Source organism: Pelophylax lessonae, assembly GCF_965119305.1.
Source record: "Pelophylax lessonae genome assembly, chromosome: 5".
NCBI classification, from domain to species: domain Eukaryota; kingdom Metazoa; phylum Chordata; class Amphibia; order Anura; family Ranidae; genus Pelophylax; species Pelophylax lessonae.
Window position 1 is genome coordinate 193,972,922 of NC_138772.1, and position 13,936 is coordinate 193,986,857.

Below are 13,936 nucleotides of genomic sequence, written 5' to 3' on the forward strand. Positions count from 1 at the left end.
AGCCATCATAGGAGATCAATCATAAGAGAGCCATCATAGGGGATCCATAAGAGATCAATCATAAGAGAGTCATCATAGGAGATCTATCATAAGAGAGCCATCATAGGAGATCAATCATAAGAGAGCCATCATAGGGGATCAATTATAAGAGAGCCATCATAGGAGATCTATCATAAGAGACAATGAGAGATGAGCGCTCCCCCTGGCACAGTGCGATCTCTGATGACCCGGGTGATGATCCGATGTCAGCTGTATGTCTATGTGATCAGATCGGAGAGATCAGACGATGCTGCCTCCATACACACACACACACACACACACATAACACTCCAGCCTCATCTGGATCAGACTCCGGAGCATTTCGGCACGCTTGTGTGTTGAAGGAAAAAAAAACCCAGGAGGAGGGGTGCCGGGGAAGAAAATAAAGGAAACGGAAGCCAACCAAAAGAGTAATAGTAGCAGCAGTGTGTCCAACAGCAGCACCAGCAGAGGGACCTCCTCCGATCACCCCGTCTACTCTGTACTCTGTGCGATCCCAGCCTGACACTCCATCCACTACTGGGACCATGGACTGCCACCGCCTGCCAATTCATGCCACCTCTCCCCGGATTATCTCCTTCACCCCATGGATCTTTATCTTCACCACCTTCATGAGGATGTCACTGGGATCTTCATTCCTGACAGGTAGGGATAAGCATGGCACAATAGATGGAAGTCAGTGTACATTTCATGGATAGGTCATCAGACTCATCACACATACATCAAATCAGTATAGATGTCAGTGCACATACAGGAAAGGGAATATATATATATATGATATGTCAGTACACATTCAAAAAAATTTAGTATAATTGGTATGATGTATACATACAGAAAAGTGAGTACCTATATATTAAATAGATCAGTTCATTGAATTGTATTATTTTATTATACAGGATTTATATACTGCCAACAGTTTGCGTAGCACTTTACAACATAAGTTCATATACATGAAATCGAAAGGACACATACATGCAAGTGAGTATATATATATATATATATATATATATATATACACATATATATAGATATATATATATATATATATATATATATATATATATATATATATATATATATATATATATATATATATATAATAGTCATGTCAGGCGGCATACATGAAATGTACTATGTTAGTGCATATACATGTACATGATAGTGAGTATATATATATATTTATTTATTTATTTACATATAGATATGTCAGCACACATACAGGAAATTGAGCATATATGGCATGTTAGTACACACACATAAAAATAAATAAATATATATATATATATATTTTATTTTTTTTATTTATATATATATATATATATATATATATATATATATATATACACACATTTTTCTGTTTGTATATAAAAAGTATATATATATATATATATATATATATATATATATATAATATGCATATTTACTAACATATATACTCAATTGAATGTATGTGTGCTAAATATCTATATATATTCTGTATATATTATAAAAAAATATCTATATATATATATCTATATATATATGTGTGTGTGTAGATATAGGTATCTTCACTATCATGTATATGCTAAAGCCCACAATAAGTTCGCTTAATTATACATATATGAATAGCAACTTGCATTGCCTGTTTTAGGTACACATAGTCTGTTTAATCTATTAGAATAGAGTTTCTGAGTATTATATATTGGTATGTGCATTTGGTGCAATATACTGTGTATGTATGTATGTATGTATATATATATACACTGTGTATACAGTGTAGGTGTGTGTGTCTAAACTTGGATTGCCTGTTTTAGATTAGGACCAAGCATAGTCAGTTTCATCTATTAGATTGGAGTTCCTGAGCATTATAGATCTGTCTGTGCACTAGGTGCACTATGAACCACTTATCTATAAGTAGTTATTGAGTTTGAAATAAAGCTGCCATGGCTTATTGTGTGCAGTGCTCCCCCCCATAGATGATGTAAGAGTTCATTGCTGGTGAGATCGGAGTGCTCTTGCGGTTATCTTCAGTTTGCACAGGGCTCTGATCTGCAGGATGACTGAGGCATGCTATAATCTGCCTGTATTTTGGAAGCACTAAACAGGTGCCTGACTAGTGCAATAATAGAAAGCCAAGCTTTACCCCTCAGTGCAATAATAGAAAGCCAAGCTTTACCCCTCGCTCTATTCTAACTCATGGGATTGCTTTTATTGAAATGATGGGGGCTATCTTCTACATAAAAGTAGTGGCACTGCTGCTGGATGTAATTACATGTTTGCAGGCAGGTGAGGGCTGCAGTCCCTGGAAGGACATATTTCACTGACACCTGGTACATTAAACCCAAAGAAAAAACTTTAAAGTTGAAGTCTATTAAAGGCAAGCAGTGTTCAGTTTCACAAAAAGTGATCCTAAACGTAGATAAATACTAAGATGATCAGAGCACGAGGGAGGAGGAATAGAGAGCACATTAAGGGTACAGCTTTTGAAAAATGAGCTACTGATGGAAGGTAAATGGTGACAGATAACACAGGCTGATGTTAGGAGATCACCTTTGTCCCAAAGACCCTATCTCTTCCTATCTACATCACATGCCTGTTTAAAGATAGATGACAGCAAACATGTAATAACTAGACACAATTTCTTTTATAGTCATTGAAAGTTGCTGTAGATCGGTCAGCTTGGCACAGGGAGATGTAGGTGCCTCTTGGGTTGCTAAGTGCTGAAAGAAATCTATTAAATAAAAGGTTACGGTGTCTACTGTTCACTGGGTCATATATCAACGTCTAATGCTAACTCCAAGCTCATTACATTATGAACCGGTTAAACTATATCACTTAGTTTTGGAGACGCACTGTTTAAGTGGTGGCTGATTCACTGTTACAGATTGGAGACTGCTAACCCTGTCTACAAGTTTCACATAAGCATCAATCACATGTGTTGTAAAACCTGAGCTTTGTACAAGTGAGTGTCCTCCTAGTGAAAAGTCCTCATTGATGCCTTTCCCCATCCCATGCTAGGCTACAAAGCACAGTTTGCCAGAAATTGTAAGATTACAGTTGTCGGTGTAGTAGTCATGTAGTAATACCTATCATTTTGGTTTCTTCTGCAAGGCACTGTGGCCAATTGTGAAAACGAAGGAGAAGCTCTTCAAATTCCATTCATCACTGACAATCCATGTATTTCTTGTGTGTGTCTGGTAAGTGCCAGACTATTATTTGCTGGTGGTCTCAGAAGGTTGAAATGTCCTGTTTGTTAAGTGTAACATGAACGTCTTTCTTTATACAGTCTGGTGGCTAACATGGTCTTGGTAATCACAAAAACATGTTTTCTGTACATGCCATCAAGTCACGTGGGCAAAACGTGTGTATTATGAGTATTTATTATTATTTTTATTACTACGTGTGTGTGTCATAAGTGCCAGACTATTATTTGCTGGTGGTGATTTCAGAAGGTTGAAATGTTTTAAGTGTGACATGGATATCTCTTTATACAGTCTGGTGGCTAAAATGGTGTTTGCAAATACAAAAGTATGTTCTATGTACATGCCATCATGTCACGTGGGCAAAAAGTGTGTATTACTAGTTATTATTATTGTATCAGTATTACGTCAATATGTATTATTATTATTAATAATATTATTATTACTGTTGTTATTATTTTTATTATTCATGGATATCTCTTTATACAGTCTGGTGGCTAAAATGGGGTTTGCAATTACAAAAGTATGTTCTATGTACATGCCACCATGTCAATGGGCAAAAAGTGTGTATTACTAGTTATTATTATGATTATTGTATCAGTATTACTTCAATATGTATTATTATTATTAATAATATTATTATTACTGTTGTTATTATTTTTATTATTCATGGATATCTCTTTATACAGTCTGGTGGCTAAAATGGTGTTTGCAATTACAAAAGTATGTTCTACATACATGCCATCATGTCACGTGGGCAAAAAGTGTGTATTACTAGTTATTATTATTATTATTATTGTATCAGTATTACGTCAATATGTATTATTATTATTATTATTATTATTATTATTATTAATAATATTATTATTACTGTTGTTATTATTTTTATTATTCATGGATATCTCTTTATACAGTCTGGTGGCTAAAATGGGGTTTGCAATTACAAAAGTATGTTCTATGTACATGCCACCACGTCACGTGGGCAAAAAGTGTGTATTACTAGTTATTATTATGATTATTGTATCAGTATTACCTCAATATGTATTATTATTATTATTAATAATAATATTATTATTATTATTATTATTTTTATTATTCATGGATATCTCTTTATACAGTCTGGTGGCTAAAATGGTGTCTGCAATTGCAAAAGTATGTTTTACATACATGCCATCATGTCATGTGGGCAAAAAGTGTGTATTACTAGTTATTATTATTATTATTATTATTGTATCAGTATTACATCAATATGTATTATTATTATTATTATTATTAATAATATTATTATTACTGTTATTATTATTATTATTATTATTATTATTATTATTGTTAATATTATTATGATTATTATTATTTTTATTAGTACTACTACTAAAGTTCTTCTACTACTACGAATATCATTACTATCATTATTTATAACTCGATGCGGTCTACTTATCAAAAATATTATGAATCTGTTTATCAGGGGGTAAGCCTTATTTCACAAAAAAAATAAAATAATTGAGCGTAGATTTTAATAGTGCAATCCCAATTTTATAATTATTAGTATGCCTTTTTCATTTTTTTTTTTTTTTTTTATTGTTCTTTAGTTTCTGGTTTAATGACATATAATTGGTTTCAGTCTGACCTGTAGTGTTTTGGTTATCCAGAATTGTGCTGTAGAAAGTTATTAAAAAGTCTGTTTCGAATATACTTTTTTTAGCCTTCATGTAAATCATGTATGTCTATTTGACGATTGCAGTCGTGACAGTACTAGCCTGTGATAAAGATCAGAGATTACAATCTGGAGATTGGGGTAAATAAAGTTTTTGTAGCACAATCTACCTTTAAGCTGTTTGCTTTGCTGTGTGTCTTTTATATAAGCTGCGTCTCTGGCGGTGATAGGACCATTTCAATACACTGATTATTTTCAGAAAGAACGTCTCCGCAGGTCTAAGGACAAGTCTGTTCTACAGAAGACCAAAAAAAAAAAAAAGTTTCCCATTTTAGGCTTAAAATAATTGTTTATCGAGGGAGAAGTTGATTTTCTTCCTCTGACTTTTTTCATTTTAGTTTACAAAGCATGCCATTTCAGGAATGTATAATGATGGGTGTAATGAGTTTTATTGGGTTTTAGAAATTTCCATATTAGATGGTGCCCACAGTTAGAAATCTGGAGTATAAAGCGGCAATGGCAGACTTGTCACGGATCACAGAGGCAACACTAGTGACAAAAGTCTTTAGTTAGGGATTTTATTTTTTTTTAAGCAATTTAATAATAAATAATTTACAAACATTTCAAGCAAATATAACATAAAAGCACAGCAATATTATGATTGCTGAAGAAACACTAGGAAATGAATACTTTATATAAAACAAGTGCATGGACTGGCATCATTTTATTTGTTTGATTAATGAAGCTTCCTAATATTTAAGTTTAAGTGTGATACAAGTCATCAGAAATAGATTCAATAGTAAACTAGATAGAGGGAAGTTCTCTAGCATTCTGCTATGACAATGACCACTGTCTCCGCTAAATAGCTTTGTTGTGATAAAAGATGACAAGAGGAAGTTTAATGACATGCAAGTGTCTGACTGTATTGATTGCCATGTGCAGTCATGTGACTTGGGATTTAATCAGCTGATGCTGATACAGCACAGTAATGCAGCTTCATCAAAAAATGATGTATCGGCGACTATGGAAATTCATGTGACACTTGTAATCAGATGAGTTTTATATTATTTATAATAAGGGCATGGTATTAAAATAACTTCAAATATGCTGACAACGTGCTTATTAAAATAAAGCTTTTACATTATTATTTATAGAGAAAAAGAACTAGTATAGAATGAAGACAACCTTACTGAAGAACTATATTGTTTGTGTCTAGGCTGTCATAGCACAGAGGGGCTGTGTGCTTTCTCAATGAAAGAATATAATAAATGGTTTGCCTGCATTGCAGGACATTATTGTGCCTTTTTCCCGGAGTATGTATTTTGCCAGATTACACAGTGCAATAGGCACTTTGTATAGAACTAAGCTTGCAGAAATGACAGACTTTATTATTGCCTAAGCTTGTATTACAGTAATAGTTCTTCCTGGAAAACTGAAGTTGGGGACTACTGAGATAGGTCTGAAAACGCAGCATGTACAATAAACAGTGCTTATCTTGTAGAATTTGTACGTCCTATAACATATCATTCTGACAATTCCGAAAGGGAACATACTGCGGTTGATTTACTATAGGCACTCTGCAAGTGCAACAAACAAAGGATTGGGGGGGGCACACCCTAAACATGCATTTCTAAAGCTGGTGCTACTATAAAAACCAATATACATATATAACTACAGAGGATAGCGCACACATACAAAAGAAATACCCATCAAATATTACAAGGCTAATAAGACCTGATCAAAAATGATTAAAAATGGGGATTTAGTCCCACCATATGGCCATATCGTGCTCAATCCCACCACTGCGTCAAAGTACCCCATTGTCAGTGGGTCCTACACTATCCATAAAATGAAGGATAAATCCAACCTCTCTAAACCATTGGAGATTCTTATTCCTTACATGGGAGAGATGTGCAAGTGTAGTTGTTCCAGAGTTGAATAAATGAGCAGAAGCTTTGCTGGCTTCCATCATCCAATCATGTGCAAGCGAAAATGTTTTTTTTTTTTTCCTTGCATGTAATTGGGTATTATTTGTAAAGTGAAGCTTTAGGCTGGGTTCACATTTATGTGAATTGGATGCGGGTTTTTATGCATCCTATTCGCATGAGAGGAAACCGTGACTGGCTCTCAATGGAGCTGGTTCACATATCCCCGGGGGCGGCTGCGGAGCGAATTTGCACAGGAGTCCTGTGTGTCTTTGGCTCCGTTTCAGCTCCGAATTCAGGCAAATATTTAGTCCTGATTCGGTCCTGAAATAGAGAACAGGGACACACAGGACCCTCTGCTGTGAGCCGCATATGAATCAAGTGTGAACCCAGCCTTACCTCATTTACTAAGCTCTGGAGAAATTGCACTTTGCAAAGTGAACAGTATATTTGCCTTTCATAGGCGTGCACAGCCTATTGCATTCAGGTGTGCACCTCAAAGCTCAAACATATACACTATATTGTCAAAAATGTTGGGACGCCTGGCGCCTGCCTTTACATGCACATGAACTTTAATGGCATCCCAGTCTTAGTCTGTAGTGTTCAATATTGAGTAAACACACCCTTTGCAGCTATAACAACTTCAACTCTTCTGGGAAGGCCGTCCACAAGGTTTAGGCGTGTGTCTATGGGAATGTTTGACCATTCTTCCAGAAGCGCATTTGTGAGGCCAGGCACTGATGTTGGCTCGCAGTCTCCGCTCTAATTCACCCCAAAGGTGTTCTGTCGGGTTGAGGTCAGAACTCTGTACAGGCCAGTCAAGTTCCTCCACCCCAAACTTACTCATCCATGTCTTTATAAACCTTGCTTTGTGCCATGGTCCAAACCATTTGGTGGTGGGGGGGGGGGGGATTATGGTGTGGAATTGTTTTTCAGATGTTGATCATGGAAAACCTAAGGATTACAGATTAATGTACAGATTAATGTACTTTCCATGGTGTAAAACATACCTAAAAACTAGAGAAAAGTGGAAGTATCACTCAGAGTAGTCCTTTAGATATTTGTCCTAATACTATAGGATGTATCAGAAAACTGAAATCTGGAATCTTATCGGTTATTCTTACGTCCATCTCCATTTTTTATTTTATTTATTTGTTTATTTTTTAATCTTAAACCCCATAAATATTAAAACAAGTTGCATAGAGCTTGGGCTCTGGATGCAGATTTGTTCCTGGACACTGGAGAGAATTATTCACCATGGATGTACACTGAATATGTTGTGCAGCAGGGGTGCAGGAATCTGACACACCAGGAAGTGTGTCATATGTTAAGAGGCCGTGGATCTGCAAGACAGCGAAGATTGGAGGAAGGGGTGGGGGGACAGGTGGGTATAAACCTTCTTCTATTGCAAGGCCTGCTTTGAAGTCATTTTAAAGGAGAAGTACAGTCAAAGCTCGTTTGGCTGTACTTCTCCTGTGGATCACAGGAGTGCAGATCATTCTGCACTCCCGTGACCTGTTTTCAGCAGACAGCGCGCTAAAGCTTGCTGTTGGCTGACGTCACAGAGCTTGTTCAGGCTCGGTAAAGATCGCGACCATATGGTCAGGATCTGCCCACATTTTTTTTCTTCTATATAACATTCCCAATAAAAAAAAATTAAAAATCTGATTTTTTCATAATTTTAGGCCAATTTGTATTCTGCTACCAATAAGTGTATATTGATTGGTTTGCCCAAAAGTTATTGTGTCTACAAACTAGTGGAAAGATTTATGTAATTTTTATTTATTTATTTTGTTTTTACGAATAATGGCTGCGATCATCGATTTTTAGCGGGACTGCGACGTTGCGGCAGACAGATCGGACACCGAACTGACATTTTTGACACTTTTGGGGGGGACCAGTGACATTACTACAGTAATCAGAGCTAAAAATATGCACTGTTATTGTACTAATGACACTGGCAGTGTAGGGGTTAACACCAGGGACGATCAAAGGGTTAAATGTTTCCCTAGCGGGTGCTTTCTAACTGTGGGGGGTTGGACCTGCTGCATGAACACAGATTCCTAAATAGGAGGAACATCCCTGTGTTCATAACTGACAGAACAGCGGTCTGCTGTGTTTAAAATGGCAGACCGATGTACTGTCTTCACGGGGAGGGATCGCAGGTGCCTGGCGGCAATCACAGCCGCCGTACCCGCAAATTGGCTTTCCCTGTGGCAAATGGGCTAGCGGTCCCACGAACCAACGTACAGGTACGTCGTTTCGTGGGACAGAGCTGACCTGCCACAGTATATGTACTGCTGGCGGTTGGCAAGTAGTTAATAATTACACAAAAATCGTTAGTTTTGTTATTATACGAGAAAAATTTTCATGCATGTCCCTTCGAATAATTTCGCATTAACTGTCATGGTCGGCTCTTGAATGCGGTGTACCAATGATCATATTATTGGACAATTACTCCAAAAGCGGTGTTTTTCATCTGAATATTTCATTGTGTGTACTAGACATTACTCTAACTGTAGTTAAGGAAAGTGGAAAAATAGCACTGGTTATTGTATTGGTATTGCTATCTTATCTTAAAGTGGATCTTCACTGCATCTGAGCAACACAAACCATAAACACTTTTAAAATTAATTTTATATATTCAAGGCAAACTCCCCCATCCATCCATCCTTTCAAGTCTCCATGTTTTATTTTGTTGAGAGGTCACTTTGAAAAACACCCCTCTATCATTTCTGGCCGTGGCCATCTTAAATAAGGGCAATTGGTTCATGTAGCATTTACTTCATGGAATCCATCTGGCATACAGGCAGGAATGGGTGTGCTTAGCTGAGAAAACCCCTCCTTCCCTCCTGAAGACTCCTGGGATGTATGACATTATTTGCCTAGCCAAGAAACCAGCAAGTAACTGAAGAAATGTAAAACAAGTAGGTATATTGAACTTTTCTTTGTATTACTAATGTTAGCAACATAAGGATTTAAAAAATTCAATGTTGGTTGGGAGAATGAAGTTCCACTTTAAGATATTGATGTTGATGTAGGTGACCTGGTTCTCAGGCAGGCAGCTTCTACACTCTGGAGGATCTCCGCGGACTCCTTGAGTCGTAGTGTAATGTAACAAGAATGTAAATTGAAGCACCACGCCACTGCATGAAAGATCCAGATACACATTTATTCCAGTAAAGATCAGGTGGATAATCAAAAGTGGCCAACATGATTCGGGGGTCCAAAACCACCACCTTCATTAGGGCTGGAAAAAAACATAAGGACATCTCCATACCATATCAATATAGTATCGCCTCCTCAGGGTCATAGTTAAAGCTAAATACCCGATAGCTAATAGTATAAAACTCAAAAAGTTTGGCAACAGTGAAAAAATAATATACAAGAACCTCAGACAAAAGTGACAATCTGAATAATAAAACACACCATTTCAGTTCATTAAAGGGGTTATTACTAATTATTATCATTACAGTTTTTTTAAGAGTCGTATATGATCCTTTAAGTAGTGATGTGGTGCTACAATTTAAATTTTTAATACATTATTCTATGTAGCACCCTACAAATAGGTGCTAGGTAAATGTATAGTGGGCCTTGTCTTCCTAACAGCAGGGCTGTGATTTATTTAGCCAGGGTGTTAGAGCTTCCAGATGTGCCTGCTGAGGGGAGAAGTATCCCCATTGGCTCCTGTGAGAGGATTCTCATAGGACAGTGTGGGAAGCCCAATCAGGGAACACATCCCAGCTTGTAACTTCCCCAGAAGGCAGATTATGCTGCAAAGGATTCTGGGAGTGGGTATAAGTTTGGGGGAAAGTGCGTGGCACTGGGTCTTTGGCAGGAGCAGAGTCCCAGGAAGGAGAGTGCGGCTGTCTCTCCTGTCTGAGGAAGGTGGATGTCTCAGGGTGTCGCCTGAGTGTCCCCAGAGTGCTGAGTTGAGCTAAGGGGATCCGGTGTGCTGAGAGCCTGCGGAGAGAGAGGGGTCCAGTCCCAGGAAAGCCTACACAGGTCGTGAGTACTGAGGATTGCCCCTGAGGGTCTGCCTAGAGTCAGAGGGGACCACTCCGGAAGAGGTTCTGGGATTCAGTGTCAGCTAGCTGCAAAGGGGGTACCTAGGTTGAGGACCCTGAAGCTACAAAGGGGGTACATAGTCAGTGGACCCTGAAGAGTTACAGTCAAGGGGCATCTGCATCTGGGCCCTGAATTGTATAGAGTGTTTTAGTTGCAATTGCAGATTTGCAGAGTTCTACTTCATAATACCTCAAGCTGGCCAAAGGAACAGTATTCAGTGAATTGTACAGCATAACAGTGTCAGGAGTTTTACAGTTTCACAGTCCTGGATCTTCTGGACTTTCAGTCGAGGATTCAACACTTCTATCAAGTTGCAGTGTGTACTCAGTTTTAGTGAGCGTTGGCTGGTGCCGGCTGGCGTCAAGGAAGTGCCAACGGGCATTTTCAGGATCAAAGTCCCAATTGTAATTAGTTTGAGCCTAAAGGAGTATCCCACCCATTCCCTTCTCCCATCCCCTTTAACTTATAATAAAAAACACAAACAAAGATGCAGGAGTTGTCGCTGCTTCAGTTGTCACACCCAGGGACTCAGCTCACATGGGCTGGAGAGGATTCTAAGAGGTACTAATGGCAGTCCCACATCAGGCCACAGGCCTGGAAACCTTGCTACATCTAGATATAGGCAGCCTGACTGTTCATCCTGACCTGTGACTGAGCTGCAAACCTACCTTGTGAAGATGTCCAGAAGCATCATCACACTATTACACAACTTGCTAGGTACAAGTGGCCCATAGTATACATTATATGTCCAAAAGTGATCTGGGGCACGGAGAAGGACCATCATTAGTCTCAAGAATGATGTTCTTTGACACCCATTGAATGCAGGTCTTCAGACCATGACACCTCATCTGAAGTATATTCACTTTCACAGTATTAAGCAGGCCATAGATCAGCCTTTCTCAACCTTTTCAACACAGAGGAACCCTTGAAATAAATTTCTGGTCTCGGGGGAACCCCTGCTAAAAATAAAAAATCTACAACTCATGACACATTAGTGTGACAGTCAGTGGGAAGAATGCTCCTCACTCTTGTCATCATTGGGAAGAATTACCCCCTTACAGATAGCTAAAAGGAACCGTGGTGACATTGGGAACTTTTCTTCTGAGAGGCAGAAATTTCCCATTTCTCAAGGAACCCCTAGCAACCTCAGGAGGAACCCTGGTGGAGTGCAAATTTCTTTCCTGCAACCACGGGTTGTAGGAAAGGATCTTTCGCGATTCCCCCATCAACACAGACAGTGCTGACAGGGGAATCTCTCCTGCCCAGACATTGTATACTTTCGGCAGGGGGGCAGGAGAAGCCGCCCCTGCCAGGAGAAGATGGTGATTATTGCTAGCAGATTTAGCAGCCACTAGCGATAATCACAAGTAAAATCAAGCAGGCTGGTTGTAGCCACGTTAATCGATCAATCAACTAGGTACATGCAGCCGGCCCATACATGCTTCGAATCTCGGCCAGTTCCAGCTAAATCGGCTAAGATTCCAACCGTCTATGGTCAGCCTGAGGTATTAATCTGATATAGTCGTTTGCAATTTACAGTTAGTGACTTGAATAGGAAAATCTGTTTGATACCAAGCATAACGGAGAGTAAATACCAAGGAGTATATTTATAAAGCAGTAAATATGATATTTATCAAACATTCACTGCATTTGAATCTTCATGGTTGATGTGTTTTAGATGGGGATGGATAATCCACCACCAGCAAATGATTTGTGAAAATCCCATTCAATGCTATATAAATATGTCCCCAAGTAATAAGCACATGGAAACTATGTTGGTAAAAAATGAAAACATACTTTCTGTTCACCTTGAGGTTAGGAGCACAAATATATCTCAGCTTCAATTAAAATACGCTTAGCCACACTTTCCGGTAGAACAAATAACACTGTAACATTTTGGCAGGACATTTATGGAACAATAGCCCCGATATCTTGATCAAAATCATAAGAAAATATAAACTGACCTTGAAATTTTGTTAACCTGCGATCTTGATGGTTCATTGACTTGTATTTAAGTATTGTTTTCTAGAGTCAAAAGTCCAGCTAGGAATGGCAGCAATAGAAGTGACCCAGTGTCCTTGCAGACTTGTTATCTGAACTTTAGAAGTCAATCAGGTTCATTGCACAGTCTAAGGATCTTTACTAAGACCCCATTTAGATGGATGTTTGGAGGCATGGGCAGGGTCTGGTGTAAAAATGCCAGTGTCACATGGCTGGAGAGCCACGGATGACATGTGCAGTCACAGACAGAGGGGAATGGCTGTACGTGCTTGTACACCTGCACATACTGATGGTTATTTGCATCAGCATTTATCTGCCCATGCGTCAGGGGCGTAACTACAGGGGTTGCAATTGCAACCGGGCCCCATGCTCCAGGGGGCCTGTGTGGCTCCCCTGTACACCTGGATAGGAGGGGCGGCGGGGGCAGCATGTAGAGAAATCACTGTCCTCCTTTTTCCTCCTGTAGCTGCAGGAGGAAAATGGAGGAGACTGGTTCCTCTGTATGCTGCCCCCGCCACTCCTCGTATCCAATTAACTTGTGTTCTGCTGTCTCTGGGCCCCTGTGTGCTCCCCCCCCCCCCCACACTGTTCTTCCTCCCCTCTTCTGCTGGCTGCTGCAGGGGATGTGTCACAATACAGAACCAGTAAGGGGTCGGTAAATATGTAATTTACCAGCTCCTTCCTTTTCTGAATGGACAGAGTCATAGTCAGTGACATTGTAAAAAAATAAAATAAAATAATAAAAAAATAATAAAATTAAAATACCAAAAAAGAAAAACTACTGACACCAGTGGGTGAACTTCCAGGATCGCAAAGGTCACACTTGCAACCAGGCCCTGGCATTCCACCACCATGGGGAGGCCCCAAGATGGCAGGAAGGGGGCCCACTGCAGAACTTGTGAAAGGGTCCCGGTGCGGGCTTGTAATAAAGGGCCCCGCAATGAGAGTAAAGGGCCCCAGGATCAGTGGGAAGAGCCCCAGGCTTGAGGGGAAGGGTCCCGGCCAGGGGTCCGGGGGGCCCTTCATAGTTTCTTGCACCAGGGGCTCTGAAGGTTCTAGTTACACCTCTA

General features: G+C 39.1%; 1 protein-coding gene across 2 annotated transcripts in view; it reads left to right on the forward strand.

Moving 5' to 3' along the window:
• The first annotated feature begins 335 nt into the window (after positions 1 to 335).
• The window catches only part of BMPER (BMP binding endothelial regulator), a 357,423-nt gene continuing 343,822 nt past the window's right edge, over positions 336 to 13,936 (forward strand). The window contains exons 1-2 of one of the 2 annotated variants that reach the window (XM_082259179.1): positions 336 to 684; positions 3,130 to 3,215. In XM_082259179.1, coding sequence (XP_082115305.1) covers positions 567 to 684; positions 3,130 to 3,215 — 204 coding nt within the window. In that variant the 5' untranslated portion in view covers positions 336 to 566. The remainder of the gene's footprint in view (positions 685 to 3,129; positions 3,216 to 13,936) is intronic. The other variant, XM_082259180.1, reaches the window with a different exon arrangement.